The following is a 23,188-nucleotide window of genomic DNA, read 5'->3' as shown; positions in this document are numbered from 1 at the left end:
AATGTCTGTTCCTGTTTCATGCTATCAGATCTTCTGGTTATATACTGAGTAGTGGAATTGCCGGGTTGTAGGGCAATTCAATATTTAGTTTCCTGAGGAGCTGCCAAACTGTCTTCCACAACAGGTGTACCATTTTACATTCCTACCAACAGTGAATAAGTGTTCCTATTTCTCCACATTCTCTCCAACATTTGTAGTTTGCTGTTTGTTTAATGATAACCATTCTTGTAGGTGTGAGATAGTTCATTGTGGTTTTGATATGTGTTTCTCTAATTGCTAATAAAGATGAACATCTTTTCATGTGCTTTTTAGCCATTTGTATTTCCTTTTTGGAAAAACGTCTAATCATATCTTTTGCCCATTTTATAGTTGGGTTGTTTGTCCTTCTATTGTTGAGTTGTAGTATTTCTTTATATATATTGGATATCAAACCCTTTTCAGAAATATGATTTCCAAATATTCTCTCCCATTGAGTTGGCTGCCTCTTCACCTTTTTGACAAAGTCCTTTGAAGCAAAGAATTGTTCAGTCTGAGGAGCTCCTTTATCTAGTTTTTATTTCATTGCTTGTGCTTTGGGTGTAAGGCTTAAGAAACTACCTGCTATCACTAGATCTTAAGGATATTTCCCTAAATTTTCTTCTAGGAGTTTTATGATACTGGCTTTTTATGAAAAATATTCATGTTGACAAATCTTCACACATATATAGTCCATATTGGCTCTTATATTTTGGTCTTTGGTCCACTTTGAGTTAATTTTTGTATAGGATATGTGATAGGGATCCTCTTTCATTCCTTTGGATATATATATCCAATTTTCCCAGCCCCATTTATTGAAGAGACTGTTTTGTTTCAGTTCAGTGGATTTGGGGTCCTTGTGAAAAATCACTTGATCATAGTTCAGGGATAGACCCTCAGATTCCATTGATCATTATGTCCCTTTTATGCCAGTACCATGCTGTTTTTTTTTTTTTTTTTTTTTTGATGGGAATTTTTTTTTATTATTAATTAAAAAAAGAATTAACAAAACAATTAGAAATCATTCCAATCTACATGTACAATCAGTAATTCTTAATAACATCACATAGTTGCATATTCATCATTTCTTAGTACATTTGCATCGATTTAGAAAAAGAAATAAAAAGACAACAGAATAAGAATTAAAACAATAATAGAAAGAAAAAAAACAAAAAAAACAAAAACAAAAAACCTATACCTCACATGCAGCTTCATTCAGTGTTTTAACATAATTGCATTACAATTGGGTAGTATTGTGCTGTCCATTTCTGAGTTTTTATATCCAGTCCCGTTGTACAGTCTGTATCCCTTCATCTCCAATTATCCCTTCTCTTTTTTTTTTTTTTTTAATTAACGGAAAAAAAGAAATTAACCCAACATTTAGAGATCATACCATTCTACACATGCAATCATTAATTCTTAACATCATCACATAGATGCATGATCATCATTTCTTAGTACATTTGCATTGGTTTAGAAGAACTAGCAACATAACCGAAAAAGATATAGAATGTTAATATAGAGAAAAAAATAAAAGTAATAATAGTAAAATCAAAACAAAACAACACAAAACAAAACAAAAATCTATAGCTCAGATGCAGCTTCATTCAGTGTTTTAACATGATTACTTTACAATTAGGTATTATTGTGCTGTCCATTTTTGAGTTTTTGTATGTAGTCCTGTTGCACAGTCTGTATCCCTTCAGCTTCAATTACCCATTGTCTTATCCTGTTTCTAACTCCTGCTGAACTCTGTTACCGATGACATATTTCAAGTTTATTCTCGAATGTCCGTTCACATCAGTGGGACCATACAGTATTTGTCCTTTAGTTTTTGGCTGGATTCACTCAGCATAATATTCTCTAGGTCCATCCATGTTATTACATGGTTCATAAGTTTATCTTGTCTTAAAGCTGCATAATATTCCATCGTATGTATATACCACAGTTTGTTTAGCCACTCTTCTGTTGATGGAGATTTTGGCTGTTTCCATCTCTTTGCAATTGTAAATAATGCTGTTATAAACATTGGTGTGCAAATGTCCGTTTGTGTCTTTGCCCTTAAGTCCTTTGAGTAGATACCTAGCAATGGTATTGCTGGGTCGTATGGCAGTTCTATATTCAGCTTTTTGAGGAACCGCCAAACTGCCTTCCACAGTGGTTGCACCCTTTGACATTCCCACCAACAGTGGATAAGTGTGCCTCTTTCTCCGCATCCTCTCCAGCACTTGTCATTTTCTGTTTTGTTGATAATGGCCATTCTGGTGGGTGTGAGATGATATCTCATTGTGGTTTTGATTTGCATTTCTCTAATGGCCAGGGACATTGAGCATCTCTTCATGTGCCTCTTGGCCATCCGTATTTCCTCTTCTGAGAGGTGTCTGTTCAAGTCTTTTTCCCATTTTGTAATTGGGTTGGCTGTCTTTTTGTTGTTGAGATGAACAATCTCTTTATAAATTCTGGATACTAGACCTTTATCTGATATATCATTTCCAAATATTGTCTCCCATTGTGAAGGCTGTCTTTCTACTTTCTTGATGAAGTTCTTTGATGCACAAAAGTGTTTAATTTTGAGGAGTTCCCATTTATTTATTTCCTTCTTCAGTGCTCTTGCTTTAGGTTTAAGGTCCATAAAACCACCTCCAGTTGTAAGATCCATAAGATATCTCCCAACATTTTCCTCTAACTGTTTTATGGTCTTAGACCTAATGTTTAGATCTTTGATCCATTTTGAGTTAACTTTTGTATAGGGTGTGAGAGATGGGTCTTCTTTCATTCTTTTGCATATGGATATCCAGTTCTCTAGGCACCATTTATTGAAGAGACTGCTCTGTCCCAGGTGAGTTGGCTTGACTGCCTTATCAAAGATCAAATGTCCATAGATGAGAGGGTCTATATCTGAGCACTCTATTCGATTCCATTGGTCGATATATCTATCTTTATGCCAATACCATGCTGTTTTGACCACTGTGGCTTCATAATATGCCTTAAAGTCAGGCAGCGCGAGACCTCCAGCTTCGTTTTTTTTCCTCAAGATGTTTTTAGCAATTCGGGGCACCCTGCCCTTCCAGATAAATTTGCTTATTGGTTTTTCTATTTCTGAAAAATAAGTTGTTGGGATTTTGATTGGTATTGCATTGAATCTGTAAATCAATTTAGGTAGGATTGACATCTTAACTATATTTAGTCTTCCAATCCATGAACACGGTATGCCCTTCCATCTATTTAGGTCTTCTGTGATTTCTTTTAGCAGTTTTTTGTAGTTTTCTTTATATAGGTTTTTTGTCTCTTTAGTTAAATTTATTCCTAGGTATTTTATTCTTTTAGTTGCAATTGTAAGTGGGATTCGTTTCTTGATTTCCCCCTCTGCTTGTTCATTACTAGTGTATAGAAATGCTACAGATTTTTGAATGTTGATCTTGTAACCTGCTACTTTGCTGTACTCATTTATTAGCTCTAGTAGTTTTGTTGTGGATTTTTCCGGGTTTTCGACGTATAGTATCATATCGTCTGCAAACAGTGATAGTTTTACTTCTTCCTTTCCAATTTTGATGCCTTGTATTTCTTTTTCTTGTCTAATTGCTCTGGCTAGAACCTCCAACACAATGTTGAATAATAGTGGTGATAGTGGACATCCTTGTCTTGTTCCTGATCTTAGGGGGAAAGTTTTCAATTTTTCCCCATTGAGGATGATATTAGCTGTGGGTTTTTCATATATTCCCTCTATCATTTTAAGGAAGTTCCCTTGTATTCCTATCTTTTGAAGTGTTTTCAACAGGAAAGGATGTTGAATCTTGTCAAATGCCTTCTCTGCATCAATTGAGATGATCATGTGATTTTTATGCTTTGATTTGTTGATATGGTGTATTACATTAATTGATTTTCTTATGTTGAACCATCCTTGCATACCTGGGATGAATCCTACTTGGTCATGATGTATAATTCTTTTAATGTGCTGTTGGATACGATTTGCTAGAATTTTATTGAGGATTTTTGCATCTGTATTCATTAGAGAGATTGGTCTGTAGTTTTCTTTTTTTGTAATATCTTTGCCTGGTTTTGGTATGAGGGTGATGTTGGCTTCATAGAATGAATTAGGTAGTTTTCCCTCCACTTCGATTTTTTTGAAGAGTTTGAAGAGAATTGGTACTAATTCTTTCTGGAACGTTTGGTAGAATTCACATGTGAAGCCATCTGGTCCTGGACTGTTCTTTTTAGGAAGCTTTTGAATAACTAATTCAATTTCTTTACTTGTGATTGGTTTGTTGAGGTCGTCTATTTCTTCTTGAGTCAAAGTTGGTTGTTCATGTCTTTCCAGGAACCCGTCCATTTCCTCTAAATTGTTGTATTTATTAGCGTAAAGTTGTTCATAGTATCCTGTTATTACCTCCTTTATTTCTGTGAGGTCAGTAGTTATGTCTCCTCTTCCATTTCTGATCTTATTTATTTGCATCCTCTCTCTTCTTCTTTTTGTCAATCTTGCTAAGGGCCCATCAATCTTATTGATTTTCTCATAGAACCAACTTCTGGCCTTATTGATTTTCTCTATTGTTTTCATGTTTTCAATTTCATTTATTTGTGCTCTAATCTTTGTTATTTCTTTCCTTTTGCTTGCTTTGGGGTTAGCTTGCTGTTCTTTCTCCAGTTCTTCCAAATGGATAGTTAATTCCTGCATTTTTGCCTTTTCTTCTTTTCTGATATAGGCATTTAGAGCAATAAATTTCCCTCTTAGCACTGCCTTTGCTGCGTCCCATAAGTTTTGATATGTTGTGTTTTCATTTTCATTCGCCTCGAGGTATTTGCTAATTTCCCTTGCAATTTCTTCTTTGACCCAGTCGTTGTTTAGGAGTGTGTTGTTGAGCCTCCACGTATTTGTGAATTTTCTGGCACTCTGCCTATTATTGATTTCCAACATCATTCCTTTATGGTCCGAGAAAGTGTTGTGTAAGATTTCAATCTTTTTAAATTTGTTAAGACTTGCTTTGTGACCCAGCATATGGTCTATCTTTGAGAATGATCCATGAGCACTTGAGAAAAAGGTGTATCCTGCTGTTGTGGGATGTAATGTCCTATAAATGTCTATTAAGTCTAGTTCATTTATAGTAATATTCAGATTCTCTATTTCTTTGTTGATCCTCTGTCTAGATGTTCTGTCCCTTGATGAGAGTGGTGAGTTGAAGTCTCCAACTATTATGGTATATGAGTCTATTTCCCTTTTCAATGTTTGCAGTATATTCCTCACGTATTTTGGGGCATTCTGATTCGGTGTGTAAATATTTATGATTGTTATGTCTTCTTGTTTAATTGTTCCTTTTATTAGTATATAGTGTCCTTCTTTGTCTCTTTTAACTGTTTTACATTTGAAGTCTAATTTGTTGGATATTAGTATAGCCACTCCTGCTCTTTTCTGGTTGTTATTTGCATGAAATATCTTTTCCCAACCTTTCACTTTCAACCTATGTTTATCTTTGGGTCTAAGATGTGTTTCCTGTAGACAGCATATAGAAGGATCCTGTTTTTTAATCCATTCTGCCAATCTATGTCTTTTGATTGGGGAATTCAGTCCATTGACATTTAGTGTTATTACTGTTTGGATAATATTTTCCTCTACCATTTTGCCTTTTGTATTATATATATCATATCTGATTTTCCTTCTTTCTACACTCTTTTCCATATCTCTCTCTTCTGTCTTTTTGTATCTGACTCTAGTGCTCCCTTTAGTATTTCTTGCAGAGCTGGTCTCTTGGTCACAAATTCTTTCAGTGACTTTTTGTCTGAGAATGTTTTAATTTCTCCCTCATTTTTGAAGGATAATTTTGCTGGATATAGGAGTCTTGGTTGGCAGTTTTTCTCTTTTAGTATTTTAAATATATCATCCCACTGTCTTCTAGCTTCCATGGTTTCTGCTGAGAAATCTACACAAAGTCTTATTGGGTTTCCCTTGTATGTAATGGATTGTTTTTCTCTTGCTGCTTTCAAGATCTGCTCTTTCTCTTTGACCTCTGACATTCTAACTAGTAAGTGTCTTGGGGAACGCCTATTTGGGTCTATTCTCTTTGGGGTGCGCTGCACTTCTTGGATCTGTAATTTTAGGTCTTTCATAAGAGTTGGGAAATTTTCAGTGATAATTTCTTCCATTAGTTTTTCTCCTCCTTTTCCCTTCTCTTCTCCTTCTGGGACACCCACAACACGTATATTTGTGCGGTTCATATTGTCCTTGAGTTCCCTGATACCCTGTTCAAATTTTTCCATTCTTTTCCCTATAGTTTCTGTTTCTTTTTGGAATTCAGATGTTCCATCCTCCAAATCACTAATTCTATCTTCTGTCTCTTTAAATCTATCATTGTAGCTATCCATTATTTTTTCTATGTTTGCTACTTTATCCTTCACTTCCATAAGTTCTGCGATTTGTTTTTTCAGTTTTTCTATTTCTTCTTTATGTTCAGCCCATGTCCTCTTCATGTCCTCCCTCAATTTATCGATTTCATTTTTGAAGAGGTTTTCCATTTCTGTTCGTATATTCAGCATTAGTTGTCTCAGCTCTTGTGTCTCATTTGAGCTATTGGTTTGTTCCTTTGACTGAGCCATATTCTCAATCTTTTGAGCGTGGACAGTTATCTTCTGCTGCTGGCGTCTGGGCATTTATTCAGATTTCTCTTGGTGTTGGACCCAGCAAGGTTGTAATATTTTTCTGTGAAATCTCTGGGTTCTGTTTTTCTTATCCTGCCCAGTAGGTGGCGCTCGTGGCACCCGTTTGTCTGCGGGTCCCACCAGTAAAAGGTGCTGTGGGACCTTAAACTTTGGAAAACTCTCGCCGTCCTGGGGGTTCGCTAGCCGAAACGGCTTGAGCCGGCCCGGGGTCCGAACGCAGGGGGGGTTGCTGGTCGCCGCAGCCAGGAAAAGAGCCCGTCCGAAATTCCTAGTCGGCCCTGGGCAACAAGCGTGGCGGGAGGGCGCCAGCGGCAGCGGCCCGCCTGAGAGAGTGCACGTTCCCCGGGAGTCACGGGTTTGGAAGGGGCCTCCCCCACCCGTCACCGTTCTCCGCGGCCTGGGGGTTTCCGATCCAATTCTCTCAGTTGGTCCGGGGGCTGCGCGTGGTGTGGGCGCCAGCCGTCTTTGTTTCAGGGGACCGCCTCTCCAATTCTCCCAGCCGGCCCGGGAAGGGGGAAGGGAGTAACTCCGGCCGCTTGCCACCCCGCCCGGTAAGGCCCGCGCGCCTCGGCGATCTCACCCGAGCTGCTTCTCTCAGCCAGCCAGCCGTTCCAGGATGGGGTACGCTGTCTTTTTTATCTCTGTTGTGGCTTTGGGCGCTTTCTGTATCGTTTCTACTCCCCTAGTAGGTGTCCTGGAGAAGAAACTAAGATCCGCGCGTCTTACTAAGCCGCCATCTTCCAGGAAGTGTCAGTACCATGCTGTTTTGACCACTGTGGCTTTAGAATAAGCTTTAAAGTCAGGAAGTGTAAGTCCTTTCACTTCATTGTTCTTTCTTAGGATGTTTTTTGCTAATTTGAGGCTTCTTTCCCTTCCAAGTAAATTTGATGACTAGCTTTTGCAACTCTGCAAAGTAGATTTTTGGAATTTTGATTGGTATCACATTGAATCTGTAGATCAATTTGGGTAGAATTGACATCTGAACAACATTTAGCCTTTCTGTCTGTGAACATGGAATGTCTTAGGTCTTCTTTGATTTCTTTTAGCGAAGTTTTATAGTTTTCTGTGTACAGATCCTTTACATCCTTGGTTAAGTTTATTCCTACATATTTATTCTTTTAGATGCTATGGGGAATGAAATTTTTTTTATCAATTGCCTCCTCAGGTCATTACTACATTATAGAAACACTCCTGACTTTTGTGCTTTAATCCTGTGTCCTGCCACTTAGCTATCTCTGTTGACTAGCTCAGGTAGCTTTGTTGTAGATTTCTTGGGATTTTCCGAATATGGGATCATGTCATCAGCAAATAATGAATTTTCTTCCTTTCTAATTTAGATGGCTTCTATTTCTTTTTCTTGCCTAATTGCTCTAGCTAAAACTAGGTAGCACAATGTTGAATAATAGTGGCGTCCTTCCCTCAGTCCCAGTCTAAGGGGGAAGGCATTTTGTCTCTCATCACTGAGATTGATTCTGTTGATTTTTCATATATGCCCTTTATCCTACTGAGGAAGTTTCCTTTGATTCCTACCTTTTGAAGTGTTTTTATCAGGAAAAGATGCTGAATTGTGTAGAATGCCTTTTCACTGTCAAATTGATGCTGATTTTCCTCTTTCATTTTGTTAATATATTGATTACATTGATTGATTTTCTTGTGTTGAGCCACCCTTGGATGCCTGGAATAAACTCCACTTGGTCATGGTGTCTGATTCTTTTATGTGCTGTTGGATTTGATTTGCAAGTATTTTGTTTAGAATTTTTGCATCTATATTCCTTAGGGATATTGACCTATAGTTTTCCTTTGTTGTAGTATCTTTATCAGGTTTTAGTATTAGAGTGATGTTAACTTCATAGATTGAGTTAAGTAATGTTCCTTTTTCTTCAGTTTTTTGTAAGAGTTTGAGCAGGATTATTGTTAGTTCTTTTTGGAATGTTTGGTAAAATTCCCCTGTGAAGCCATCTGGCCCTAGGTTCTTCTCTGTAGGAAGGTTTTGATGACTGACATGAATCTCTTTACTTGTGATTTGTTGGTTGAGGTCTTCTGTTTCTGCTCAAGTCAGTATAGATTCATTTGTTTCTAGGAAATTGTCCATTTTATCCAAGTTGTCTAGTTTGTTGGCATACTAGTGTCCTCTTATGATTTTTTTATTTCTTCAGGGTCCATGATAATGACTCCACCTCCCCTTCTTTCTAATTTTAAAATTTGTATCCTCTCTCTTTTTTACTTTGACAGTCTAGCTAATGGGTTGTCAGGTTTGTTGGTCATCTCAGAGAACCAATTTTTGTTTTTATTGATTTCTTTTTGTTGTTGTTCTCTGATTCATTAATTTCTACTTTAATCTTTGTTATTTTATTTCTTCTACTTGCTTTGGGGTTTTACTGTTTGCTGCTCTTTCTCTGATTTCTTCAGTTGTTCAGGAAAGTCTTTGGTTTTAACTCTTTCTTCCTTTTTAATATAGATGTTCAGAGCTATAAATGTCCATCTCAGCACCACCATCTCTGCATCCCATAAGTTTTGATATGTTGTATTCTCATTTTAATTCATCTCCAGATATTTACTCATTTCTCTTCCAGTACTTCTTTAACCAACTGATTGTTTAAGCATGTGTCATTTAATCTCTCTATATTGAAATTTCCAGTTGTTTGGTGGTTGATTTCCAGCTTCATTCATTCCATTATGGTCAGAGAAAGTGCTTTGAATAATTTCAATCTTTTTGAAATTATCAAGACCTGTTTTGTGTCCCATCATATGATCTGTCCTGGGAATGTTCCATGAGCACTGGAGAAGAATGTATACCCTGGTGTTTTGGGAATACAGTGATCTATATGTCTGTTAGGCCTAATTCATTTATCATATTGTTTAGGTTCTCTTTTTCCTTATTGATCCTGTCTGGTTGTTCTACCTATAGAAGAGAGTGGTGTGTTGAAGTCTCCCACTATTCTTGTGGAAACATCTGTTGCTTCCCTCAGTTTTGCCAGTGCTTGTCTCATGTACTTCGGAGCTTCTTGATTCTGTGCATAACATTTGTGATGGTTATTTCTTCTTGGTGAATTGTCCCTTTTATTAATATATAATATCCTTCCTTGTCTCTTATGATGTCTTTGCATTTAAAGTTGTTTTTCTCATATTAGAATATCTACCCTGTTTTCTTTTGGTTAACAACTTGCATGGACTATATCCTTCCATCCTTTCGCTTTGAACCTATTTGTATCCTTGGGTCTAAGATGAATCTCTTGCAAACAACCAAGAGATGGATCATGGTTTTTAATTCATTCTGCCAATCTATCTTTTAATCCATTAACATTCAGAGTTATTACTGTAAAGGCAGTTCTCGACACAACAATCTTATCCTTTGTTTTTTATTTGTCAAATCTATTTTTCTATTTTTGTCTAAGTTACCCTTACCAGCACTCTTTACTTCTGTACCCTCCTCCAAATCTTTCTCTCTCTTTTTTTTTATTCAGCCAATAAATCTCCCTTTAGTGTTTTCTGCAGAACAGATCACTTGTTAACAGATTATCTCAGCATTAGCTTATCTGTGAAAATTTCCCTCACTTTTGAATGACAGTTTTGCTAGATAAAGAATTTTTGGCTGGCAATTTTTCTCTTTCAGAATCTTAAATATATTGTACCATTGCCTTCTCGCCTCCATGGTGCCGATGAGTAGTTAGTGCTTAGTCTTATTTGGCTTCCCTTGTATGTTGCGATTTGCTTTTCTCTTGCTGCTCTCGGGACTTTCCTTCTGTTCAGCATTTGACAGTGTGATTAGTATGTGTCTTGGAGTGGATCTATTTGGATTTATCCTATTTGGAGTTCATTGGGCTTCTTTGATTTACATATTTATGTCTTTTATAAGGTTTATGTAGTTTTCCCCAATTATCTCCTCATATAATCTTCCCAGCCCTTTACTCTTCTCATCTCCTTCTTGGATGCCAAAGATTCTTACATTTGCATGCTTCATGTTGTCAGTCAATTCCCTGAGATCCAATTTAAATTTTTCCTTCTTTTTCACCATTTATTCTTTATGCATTTGAATTTAATTGCTCCGTCCTCTAGTTCACTTATTCTTTCTTTTGCCTCTTCAAATCTGCTGTTGTATTTCTCTAGTTTGTTTTTTATTCAATCTACATACCTTTAATTTCTGTATGACCTGCTATTTTCTATTTATTCTTTCAAATTCTTATCCTATTCTAGTGTCTTCTGGATATCCTTTATATCTTTGGCCAACCCACTGAATTTATTTAGGGGATTTATTTCAATTCTTTGATCAGTGGTTCCAAAGTCTGTGTCTCCTCTGACTTTTTAATTTGTTCATTTGACTTAGCCATATCTTCTTGCCTCTTCATTGCTCTGTGATTTTTTTGTTGATTTCTCGGCATTTGATTATCTTGATGAGGTTATTTTGAATGTTCATTTCCCTTGCTCGTCTAAGATTTTGCAGTTGTTTGCACTTGCATGGAATGTTGGTACTTGGTTTGTCAGTAATTCCAACCAAACCAGGGACAGAGCCTCACACAGGAGGTGCAGCCCTCGTTGGAAGATCATTAGGGGCTTGGCATAAAAGCAATTTGCCAGATTGTACTTTCCCTGCCTTCCTAGCACATGGTGCTCCTGGACCATTTTCTCCCCACAAGTCTGCTTCTCCCTGCCTACCACAACCTTCGGGGCCAGGACCCAACCAGGTAACAATCCAGTCAAGGCCACGGTTCTCCATGTGCACTGGAAGCCCCTGACTCTGGAGGTGGAGGGTGGGTACTGTGCACCTTGGCTGAGACGCCACCTGTGGGCACAGCGTGTCTGGTGTTTCCCAGGCTCCCATGTGGAAAGGCCTCGGGCTGTGAGACTGAGAATTGCAACGTCCCCGGCAGTACCTGGCCCAAGAGTGCTCTGCTTTTCTCTGGCCTGCAAGACTTGGGTTTGTTTTAGGGCACTGCTTTAGCAGTTGAGTCACCCATATTCTTCAATCAAAACAGGGCTGGGTCCCTGAGCAGGGGATGTAAACCAGCTCTGACGAGCCTGGGACAGGGTCTGGAGAGGCTCTGAAAAGCTCTGCAGTTTTCATCTGCACTTTCTGGCCTGCCCAGCAGTTGGTACTGTTTGGCAAAGCTGGAGCCCTGACAGCATCCGACCAGACCTGGCTGAAACTGTGGGGTTCCTGTGCCCTAACTTCACCGCCCAAATGTGGGGCTGTTTGCTCCACTGTACTTGTGGCAGATGATTCCCCAGGCAAGGGTCGGGCCAACCCCTGCTATTTCCTCAGGGGTACGGAAGGGACACCAGAACCCAGGGCTGGAAATACATTCCCCGTGCACTTTTCTCGAAGCTTTCATCCCTCACTGACCTAGGCCTTGAAATGTCCTCTCCTGTTCCCTGGGTCCCCAAACCATTGATTTGGGTAGTTTTCTGCCTGCCTGCTTGCTGCTTTTAAGGAAAATTTTGTGGTTCCTCCCTAGTCCTCCATTTTAGAGAATCCTCGCTGCCCTTTTGTATTCTGTCTCCCCCCCACCCCCACCCCGGCAGATACGTCCTGCCGCAGGTCTCCGTGGGCTTGTGTCTCTGTGTCTGGCTGGACATAGGCGTGGCTCTGTCTCACTGCTGTGAGAGTTTTTACAGTCATGTCCCTGGTGGGAGGTGGGAGGGGTCCCGGTTGCTTCTTCTGTGACAGAGCTGTGTGGGACTGAGTGAGGGGGAAGGCAGGGGACCAGCCAGTCCAGGTCAGAAGTTTTCTACTTGATATTTTTCTCTTCCTTCGATTCAGCATTTGTGGTACCTCTCTCCAGTCTATACTTTCCTCCAGATTTCTGGACAAGTGAGAATTGTCCTCTTTTTCACTGAACCTCTGGGGAGAGGTTTTCAGTAGCTGTTTAACATCATGCTGATGATGTCACCAATGCTTTACTTTTAATTGGATGTGTTACTGATTAGCAGAACTTAGGTCTTTATAAACGTTTTGCATTAAAATTCTATGTTGTATCGAAATGCTGTTTGGAAATTGACTTTGCTGATTGTTGATCTTCATGGAGCACAAGTAAAGGGCTTTATTGTATAAAGAGACACATAGTTTGTGACTTGTACAGCCCAAACATAGGGCTGTCTTGTTTTTTTTTTTTCAAGGGCAGGTCCCAGGAATCAAACCTGGGTCTCCGACATGGCGGGCAAGAACTCTGCCTGCTGAGCCACCATGGCCTGCCCAACATAGAGCTTTTAAATGGACCAAATGAACTCAAACGCCAGTCTTTGAACCCACCTTCGTTGACAAGAGACCCTACATTATACAGAGTTGAAAAGGAAGCAATTTGAGCCTTCTCTTAAATTAGAGTCTCAGAGAGGAAATTAAACATAGATGTGAATACAGACAAAATAGATTATGAAGTGAGAAATACCCCACTAGCATTTCAGGGAAAGCCTGGAATTAAGGTGAGGGGGTTCTTCCCTTCAGAGGGTGGAGGGCTCTCGGAAGGCCAAGTGAATGAGCGCAAGTGACATGGGCTTACAGTTTGTTTGCCGTGTTCACTTTGACTTCTCATATAACAAAATGAATGTGTAATGAATGACTAAAACAATTTGAACGTGCTAGGGAGGTATAGGTAGACGATCTTGATTCATTATGGTATAAAACTTTTGAAGTTGACTTGGTAAGTCAAGTTCTAGGTGCTTTGCTCAGACTTAATGCTTCGTTTTGTTTTCCTGTTCATACTACTTCAAAATCATAATTTGGGGGTCACTTGGCCTTTACTTGGAATAAGTGCATCTGGCAAAAACTTTTCTTGGAATACTGTAATGTGATTAATAAATTGCAGTACAGATTTAGGATTGAAGTTGCTGCCAATAATGGATTATAAAGGGGTCATCCGTAGGGCACAGAATACTGCTAATATGCGTTTTGTTCAGCTCACTACCAGAATTAAAAAAAAAATCTTGGAGCACTTGTAAACATCCTGTACCCCTCTACTTTGTCACCTGAGCAGCCCTGGTCTCATCTGATTTTCAGTTTCCAGATACTTTGAGGAACGAAGTGACTTTCTCAAGTGTGCCCAGTGTGAGTTAGTGGCAGTAGTGGGACCCGCACCCAGATCTCGTGTTCCTAGTCTAGTACTCACTCCGCCACAACTTGTTAGCCGTAGGAGATATCGCCCGGCACTGTGTATTGTAGGCTTCCTTGGATTGGTTGGGGAATGTAATGACATATGTAGTGTAGCTGTCGCAGCATGTGTTTTAAGTGAAACCAGCGACCCTGTGCTCCTTGGAATATATCATGTCTGTAAATGGGTGACGGTGTGTCCTGATTCACGTAGGACTGAGGAGTTCCCTGGGGACATGGGACTTTCAGTGCTAAAACTGGGGTGTGGTTTTCACATATATAGATTTAATTCAGTGGTTTATTATATACGTTTAATGTAATTCCTTGCTGCCATCTAGTGGTTAAATCCACCAGGACCTTGGCAATTAATTTTATTTATTTATTTGTTGGCAATTAATTTTAAATTAAACAGTTTAATTTGTGAAGGCATTAACACAAAGGCCAAGCCTTATTGGTCAAGTTCATTTAAACCAAAGGATAGTAATAAGTAGTCAACATTAAGAATTATTAAATAGGGACATTTGAGATGGCTTTCGTGCCTGGCAGCCTGTCATGCGTGGTGCTTCCCATATCACGTTTTTGAAACTTTTTAATTGACGTATATTATAAATGGAGAAAAGTGTCCCAATCATAAGTACATCCGTATGAATTTCCATGATGTCAAGACACTGATTAAGCTGCAAAACACTCAGCCTTTACCCACCCGTGCCCCAAGTATAACCACTGGTTTTTAACATCGTTGTTTTCTCCATTTTGTACATTATATAAATGAAATAATAGAATGTGTATGCTCTTGTGTGTGGCGTCTCATATAGCATTTTCATGCTAACGTAATTCATATTCATTTTCAACCTGGACAATATAGAAACTGACAAGATACAATTAGAAAAAAACAAACATTTGAAAGCCCAAACACTCCTATCATTTTGGTGTGTTACTTTATAGTCTTCTTTGGTGAGGAACTTGTGGGGTGTGTTTGTGTGTACATTTACATTTATGAATTAATGCATTTACGTTCGTGCAGGAATGGGGCTCTCTACCTTACAACCTTTGTAACTTCCGTCTCATCTACAATTTATTGTGAACATTGTTCCATTTATAAAGATTCACATTTAACTTGATCGCTCATCTTAAATGTGTATTTCTCTTCTCTGAGAGGACTGAGGCACACTTCTGGCCCACATTTTGATGGTGGTCGATTTTGGGGTCTTAGGAGAAGGCGCAGGAGACAGTTGGGGGTGGGGGCAGAGCCCCTCTGCCATCCCTGCTCTGGAAGCCTCACTGCCTTACAGAGGACCTAGAATTGCAAAAGTCATGTTCTTCTTTCTCTTTTCCACTTCCTGCAGCCTTGGCATCGCCTATGGTTTTGTGGCAAACCACCACATAGGGACCCGGATCAGAAGTGTTCGGAAACTGGCAGACAGCAATTTGAAAGACCTGAGAACTCTCCTGAATGAAACTCCAGCGGTAAAGACCACTGCCTACATCTCCTGTGATGCTTTGCGTTGTTGCCTTTTCAGAGTTCCCGTATATATTTGAAATCTCACTGGGACCTTCTAGACCCCCACTGAATGACTAGTCAGGTGTTATCTTTTAATTTTATGGATGAAGCAATACAGGCCCAGCATGTGATTTTCAAAGAGTCCCAAAGTCATAATTTCAGAAATGGTGTCTTTAGTTTATTTAGAGATATAACCCAAGATAATAGTACATATTGTAAAGGTACTTAATCCTAAGGGTCTGTCTCATGATTTCTTTTAAAAAGAAAAGTCTTTGGTGCCATTTTCCTTTCTTTCGGCAATATAGTTAACTCCCCGTTGCTCTCATGAATTTACTCTTGTAATGAAAATTCTGGCGACCTTTCTGCTTTATGAATACCCTTTTGCTAATATATGTATATCTATGTCAAATTCCTCGGCAAGAAAACACAGACACACACACACATAAATTATCTTTGGGGAAGGGAACTGGGTGGCTGGAGGGCAGCGATGAGAGGACATCTTATTTCTGTATCCTGGATCTAGGTTGACTTATCACCTATTTCGAACATTAAAGAAAGAAAAAGAGCCTGGGCAGGAACCATCCTAAATATATTATGCCAAACTCATGGGCACCAACAGAGAGAGGGTATCCTCCTCCTGGAGTCACTAAAAAGAGTCTGCCAGGTTGGCCCTGAATCAAGGCCAGCAGTTTGCCGGAGCTGTTGGTTTCAAGCCGGAGCCTAAAGAAATGTCTTCCTCTGGTCTGTTGGCCATTGCAGAACTTTGGAAATGTTATGGTCAATTCATTAGAAACAAACATCTGCGTCACTGCCGACGAATGTGACCTAATATTTATTTGTAGCCTTTATAAAAGCTGGGAATCAAAAAAAAAAAGAGAGACTACCAGGATCCATCGGCCTCTGGACACAAGGATTTGTTCTTCCAAGCTGATTATATTCTAAGAAATATTAAAACATGAAATATCATCCTAGACTTTTTGTCTGTGGATGGAGAAAAAATGCAGGCATTTTTTGCTATTGAAATGGAAGAAGTTAATTTTGTCAGAGTTTTATAGCCTGCTCGCTGGTAGAAATGTTTCTTTTCCCAGTCTGTGAATAAAAATTCATAATATTTTTACCTGCCATCTTGAAGACACCAAAGACTTTTTTTTTCTAAAAAGTTGGCAAAAATTAAATAGATAGCAGCCATGACTGGTGAAAATGTGGGATTGCTTTTGTAATCTTGGAAGGGTAGGAAATTGCTGTGAATTTGGGGGAAGCTTAATTAATCTGGTGCAAAATATATGATGAGCTCTAACAAAACCATTTAAATAACTGGATTGAGTAGATGAATTACAGAAGAACTATTACTGCTCATGAAACATAAAAATATGTTTAACCTTACCCTAGTCATTGGAGAAATGAGAATGCAAAAAGAGGTACACATTTCACTGAGAGGATTGGTAAGAGTTATTCACAAACAATAACATCCAGTGTTGGGGAAGGTGTGGGAAGCAGGTCAGCCAAGGCACAGTAGAAGGAGACCAGCTCTTTAATGGCCACTAAATAAAATGGGCCCAGTGTGGGGGAGTGCAAATGACACCAATTCTCTGTAACCGCTCCCACCAGGGGGTGGGTCTGTTTTGTAACCTCTGAGATCTAGGCGGCTGTCCCTGTGGCTTGCTTTGTCCAGGAGAAGCAGTGGACATGACTTGTGCTGATGTTGTGCTCATACTTCCTCTGAGGCATTGCACCATCTACTTTTCCTGTCTTGCTCCTGGGAACCCTGGCACCAACAACAGAAGGTGCCCTGGCCAGGCGCTTGGAAGATGAGAAGGCCACATAGAGAGAGGGGGTTCTAATGGGCCTTGGCCAAAGCAGCCCCGACCAGAAGATCCTTAGAGCCAGTCCACTGGCCCATGGGGCGTTAAAACTCTTCGTTGTAGCTTTGGATCATTTAATTTTTGTTTTTTGTTTTTAGCAAATCGATTATATGGTGGGCCAGTACAATACCACGAAGGAAAAGGCCTTTTCAGATCTGAACAGTGAGTAAAATAAAAATACTTCCTCAGGTATGATTGCTCGATTGCTTAGTTTGCTTAAAAGATGCCATGGGCTGAGAAATGAAGTGTGCTGTTTCTACAAGTTATGTATGAAACGGAGGGGGAAAACGCAGAGAGAATAAGTCCATGGAGTTGTTAACAGTTTGCAATTTATTCCTCAGGGATTAAAATGTAGCATTCATTGTAAGAATGCTTTTGCTTCCTGGTAAGTCCCAAGTACTTGTTCTTCATTCCCTCTGAGAGGGAGGAAAGGATTCTCTCCACCGTCAGAGAAACCAGTGAGCACTGGAAATAGGAGTGGCCTCGCTCCCTCAAAGGGGCATTTTCGCCCCTGAGGTGATACTTGGCAAAGTCTGGAGATGTGTTTTGGTTGCCACAGTGGAAGTGCTGCTGACATCTAGTGTGCGGAGGAGAGGGATGCTGCTAAACATCCTGCAACATCTCCCGCTCACCCCCCCACCCCAACAGAGAATTATCTGGCTCCAAATGCCAGCAGCCCCGCAGCTGAGAATCCCTGCGGAGCCTAAAAGATTAAGGACTCAGTGGTTATGGCTAGAGATGGTAAATGTTGTGTCCCCAGTCCCAAGTCTGTGGGGGCCAGCTGGCTGTAGCGGGGTCTGGGAGGAATGTGGAGAAATCTCCACACAAGAGCCAACACCAGGTCTTAGTGATAAATGGGATTTCATGGCAGGAGAGACTCAAAATGGATTTTCAGGCAGTGCAATCCTGCAGTGTGGAGGATGTGTGCTAAGAGGGGAAGAAGTAAGCAGAGCCTTCCTCACTTTGCCTTATGCTTCTTTGAATTTAGATATTAAGCCATTGCTAGGAGGTGGGATTCATAAACGACTAAGACCTAAAGTGATTCCTGTGCTGGATGACATCAAGGCCATGGCAGCAGGTAAGCCCCATGGATTAGTCAGGGTTCTCTAGAGAAACAGAACCTGTAAATATGAGTTATAAAAGCATCGCACGCAACCTCGGGGACTCAAGAGTCCAAAACCCTTAGGGCAGGCTGCAGGCTGGCAACTCTGGTGAAGGGTCTGGACGAACTCCACAGGAGAGGCTCGCTGGCTGAAGAAGCAGTGAAAATTCTCTTCCCCCCTTAAACATCTCTGACTGATTGGATCAAATCCAACTGGTTGGATTCCCTCCCTTGTGGAAGGCACACTCTTAGTTGATCATAGATGTAATTAGTCATAGATGCCATCAACTGTTGGATGATTTAATAAACCAGCCTTCTCATTTGTCAGTCAGCCATGGAATATCCTTGTAGTAATGGTTAGGCCAGTGCTTGCCTGACCAGACAACTGGCCACCATCACCTGGCCAAGTTGACACCTTAACTCAACCCTCGCAACCGGAACAGAAAGGACTGAGAGTGAGTTCCCACACAGGAGGCCCCAGGCTTCATGACTTCACTTGTCCTCTTGTTTTCCACCATGACTTTGCTGAGGTGAGAACCACAACTGTGGCTCTCAGACAGGCCAGGGAGAGAGAGACACCAGGTCACAATAGTTTTGTTGTTTTTAAAAGTTTCTGTCACAGCTATTGTACTGGTCATCTAAAACTGATTTATAATGATGATTGCAGAATTTGATAGGAGCCTGCAGCCTGCTTTCATAAAATAAAGTGTTACTGGGACACAGCCATGCTCATTAGTTTAAGTATCTTCAGTAGCCTTGTTCTTGCTGTGATGGCAAAACTGGGTAGTTGCAAGAGAGACATAGGGCCACAAAACCTTAAATCTGCAATCTGGCCCTTCCCAGAAAAAATTTTATAGGACTCCTGTTGTAGCAAATGAGTAGCATAAAGAGATCTGGGTCTATTGAGGTCTATTGATTACTCTTTCTTCCCCCCCCCCGAAAGAACATCTTTTAGAAATCAGCAATATGCATGTAGATCTTAAGCCAACCACAGATAGTTGTAAGTGAGCAGATGTGCTGATTTTTTAAAAAAAATTCTTTTTAATAAATCTTCACACCCATACATTCCATACATGGTGTACAATCAGTGGCTCACAATATCATCACATAGTTGTGTATTCATCACCATGATAGACGTGCCGATTTTAATAAACTATAATGAAACTATAATGAAAAAGACCTCCCAGACCCTCCCAAATGTTGAGAAAATGTCTGTTACTGGGTACTTGATGGAGAGGATAATTTCATCTATGTCAAACATTTGTCATTTTGCCAATTTGAATTTTCCTCTCGTGAGCTAGTGTTCCTGAGAAAATAGACCCTAAAGAAGCAAATTGTGTGGAAGTTGGAAAATCATGTCCTTTCCTATTGGCTTCCTTCCTACTTTACAGCTCAACTACTCAGACAAGTATACTGAAAACAGGGTGATATGCAGGATACCTCAGGGTGTTAGATTAGTCTGTCGAAAAGCCCCTTCCCTCCTTTCTTGATGTTGCAAAGGATCCAGCTGCAACCTGAAGGTGTGCCTTCCGCTCTTGATGCTTAGAGGTCTCCAGACATCTGTTCTCATCACCAGTTTTCTCTTTAGGCAAGTGAGGCCTAGAGAAGGGATTTCACTGCAGAGACCCATGCCTCCTGCCTTCCTGTTTTAGACACCATCTTCCTTCCTTCCGTACCTGATCCCGGCCTCTCATTCCAGCCTCCCTTCCTATCTCAGTCCTCCGACCACCAGCACCCCGCCTTCCATTCCTGGCGTTCATTCAATTCTAGGTCCCTAAAGGAGCTGTTCCCTCTTGCCCCCACACTGCATGTGCATCCTCAGCCTGAAAAAAACATAGACCCTTCCCCCCTCATCTGTCCTATTAGTGAGCCGGCATTAATTTTCCTCTCTTCTTTAAGCTTCCCTCACTTACCACCCCTTCCTTTCCCCGTCATGGTGGGTGAGAACCTCCTACTTCCTGCTCTTTACTTTGGAACCCTACATGCACTTCTCATTTATGGCATTTGCAGCATTAGCTCCCTTAGCATGCAGTGAGCTCCTGAAGGACAAGACCTATTGATTTGGGTCACTTGTGCATTTCCCCTCCCTCACACTGTGCTGGCCTGGACCAGGTTGTCAGCTCTGGAATGAACAAGTGGTGGGTATCCTAACCTCCTGCACCAGTTTCATTGGTGCTCCAAGTTTAGGATACTATAACTTCACTGGCTCTAAAGAAGAAAATAGATTGCATTCTTTCATTTATTCTGTCCTTGGTTAGCAATTCGTCTTGAATCTACAGGCTTCCTGACCTTTTACTTTCAATGTCTGTGGTCATTTGTTTACCTGGATGATTTTTTTTTCTTGCCCTCTGCACGCTGTGGAAATCTCTCTCTGTCTGTCTTACCTACCTCCCTACGCAGCTATTAAAATGAGAGTAAAATTATTTTCATTCATTTTGGGAATTTTGGGAGACAATTCTCATGAGATAATTAGAGGTCATTTGAAGATGACATTGATTTCATCTCTGTTCCAGGAATCCTTGAAGCGGCTTAAATGCTAGGAAATGTATTATCACACAAGACAAGGTGTCTGGAGGTAGCTAATGCAGGGCTTCAATGTCATTGTCAAGGGGCCCCCTGCTTTTTGTCTTCCCTCTGCTGTCCTTAGCTCATCAGTTTGGTCAAGTTGGCCATGGAGGCTCCTGAAATGCGGGACCCCCATAACTCTCACATGAAGAGAACCCACCTCATGCAGTATGACCTCTCTTTATGTCAGAGAGTAGAATGGTGCCCGGTAGTGGCAGCACACTAGGCCCCCGTCCTGTCAGCCAGCACCCAAGCCAGTCACAGGCGAGGACTGGAATTGCTTAATGGCTGTAGAGGCCCAGGGGTTCCCACACAGAGGGTGCACCCCACATCCAGAGGGCTTGTCGAAACCCAGAAGGCTGACCTCGCCCCTGGAGTTTCTGATTTACATTTCTCACAAGCTCCCAGGTGATGCTGCAGCTGCTAGCCCGGGGCTACTCTCTGAGAACTCTAGATGAGTAGTTTGCAATCTTGCCTGCTTCTCAGTCACCTGGGGGCTTTGGCAAATCATCCTCCCTCAATACATTCTGGTTACAGTGATCTAGGAAGGATCATAGCTGATGTTCTCTGACCAACCCCACTCCCTGTGGATTTTGTATAGTCCCCCAGACTGGTTCAGAATCCCCAGTTAAACCCCATCAGATTGCTCCATGTTCCTTGATAACATTTGCAAATGGTTCCTGGCATTTAGGTGGGGGTCTTACAAGCAGAGAGCTGCCTGGGATAAATGGGGACATTTGCCAGGGGCCAGGGGCACTCTAGGTGTGGGAGGCAGGTGAAGCGGACAGCATAGTATAAAAGTGCAGAGGATGCTCAGCGGGGAGCCAAGACATGACCTGGCTCACCTGTGAGGTTCAGGACTTGGAGCCCACCTTATTCATCCCACGACACTTTATTCAGTGCTGACAGGTCAGTGTCAGGCCCTGTGCCAGGCACTGGGGACTCAGCTATCCGTGAGCTGGGCCTTGGCCTCCAGGGGCTCATTGCCTTGCCACAGAGACACGCATGGACTGTGACCAGTTAGAGCACCTGGGATAGGTCCTGGAAGCCAGGTGAGAAAGTGAGGCAATGAGAACTGACCACATGTTCTTGGGGTTGGTGTCTTAATTTCCTAGGGCTGACTTAACAGGTGGCTTAAAGCAATAGAACTTTATCCTCTTAGAGTCCTAGAGGATAGAAGTCCAAAATCAACTTGTCAGCTGGGCCATGGTCCGTCTGAAGGCTCCAGAGAAGAACCTTCCTTGCCTCTTCCAGCTTCTGGTGGCCCCAGGTGTTCTTGGCTTGTGGCGGCCCCCTTCAGTCTCAGCCTCTGTTTTCAGATGGCCATCGTCATCCTGTGTCTCTCCAAATCTCCCCCTCTTTATCACCAGCTTTAGAGCCCACCTCGTGCAGTATGACCTCATCTTAACTCGATGACATCTGCAAAGACCCTAGTTCAAGAAAAGGTCACAGTCACAGGACCAGGGATTAGGACTTCAGCATATCTTTTGGGGGGACATGATTCAGTCCACAGCAGGAGGGTCTGGAAGAACCATTAGCTCAGATTTTGAGGTGCTCACCTCTGGCCCAGGTTCCACTTTAAGCAAGTTTCTAGGCACTAATCATGCAATCCTCATATCAGGTAGGTAGAATTTTCATCCCCTCGGATAAGGAAACTGGGATTCCATGAGAAAAAGGGACCAGCCACGACCATGCAGTTTGGAAGTGGCACAGCAGGAATGAGCACCTGAGGCAGCCCCACCCCAGAGCCCTGGCTGCTCAGATAGGAGATGGCATTTGAATAATCAAGTGAGGGTTTCTCAGCTAGAGGAGCGGGGATCAGTCATTCCACATGGAGGAAACACATTGTGCCAAGGAGGGGTGAAAGCAGAGTTTTTCCATTTTTCTCAGAATGATGGTCCAAATGGTTCCTACATCCAAGCTGAAATGGCAGAAGGATATTTTTGGTAGCAGTTAAGGAAAATTGCTCACAGGATTAATCCCTGATTGTTCTAGTTTGCTAGCTTCCAGAATGCAATATACCAGAAATGGAATGGTTTTTAAAAAGGGGAATTTATAATAAGTTGCAAGTTTACAGTTCTAAGGCTGAGAAAATGTCTATAAAGTCTATAGAAATGTCTAATCTAAGACACCCAGGGAAAGATAGATACCTTGGTTCAAGAAGGCCGATGATGTTCAACGTTTCTCTCAGCTGGAAGGGTACATGGTGAACATGGCGGCATCTGCTGGCTTTCTCGTGGCTCTACCAAAGGAATTCTCTCCAAAATGTTTCCTCTTTTAAAGCTTAAATGGGTTGAGTCACAACTCCATGGAAGCTATCTGATCAAACGTTGCCACCTACAATTGGGTGGTTCACATCTCCATGGGAACAATCAAAATGCTCCCAGCCAGCAATATTGAAGGAGGAATAA

At 41.1% G+C, this 23,188-nt stretch overlaps 1 protein-coding gene and 1 non-coding gene across 13 annotated transcripts in view; both read left to right on the top strand.

Annotated features, from left to right (window-relative positions):
• Nucleotides 1-23,188, top strand: part of PROM1 (prominin 1) — a 326,288-nt gene that overhangs the window by 148,246 nt on the left and 154,854 nt on the right. For all 12 annotated transcript variants that reach the window (XM_077136455.1, XM_077136450.1, XM_077136447.1 and 9 more), the window contains 3 exons: nucleotides 15,094-15,214; nucleotides 17,209-17,272; nucleotides 18,099-18,188. In XM_077136455.1, coding sequence (XP_076992570.1) covers nucleotides 15,094-15,214; nucleotides 17,209-17,272; nucleotides 18,099-18,188 — 275 coding nt within the window. The remainder of the gene's footprint in view (nucleotides 1-15,093; nucleotides 15,215-17,208; nucleotides 17,273-18,098; nucleotides 18,189-23,188) is intronic.
• Nucleotides 15,914-16,050, top strand: LOC143663771 (small nucleolar RNA SNORA2/SNORA34 family). Its single transcript, XR_013166156.1, has one exon. It is a non-coding gene; the product is annotated as a small nucleolar RNA SNORA2/SNORA34 family (small nucleolar RNA).

Source organism: Tamandua tetradactyla, chromosome 19 (genome assembly GCF_023851605.1).
Source record: "Tamandua tetradactyla isolate mTamTet1 chromosome 19, mTamTet1.pri, whole genome shotgun sequence".
In the NCBI taxonomy this organism is placed as follows: domain Eukaryota; kingdom Metazoa; phylum Chordata; class Mammalia; order Pilosa; family Myrmecophagidae; genus Tamandua; species Tamandua tetradactyla.
Note: the sequence above shows the minus strand (reverse complement) of the source record. Positions and strands in the feature narration are given on the sequence as shown.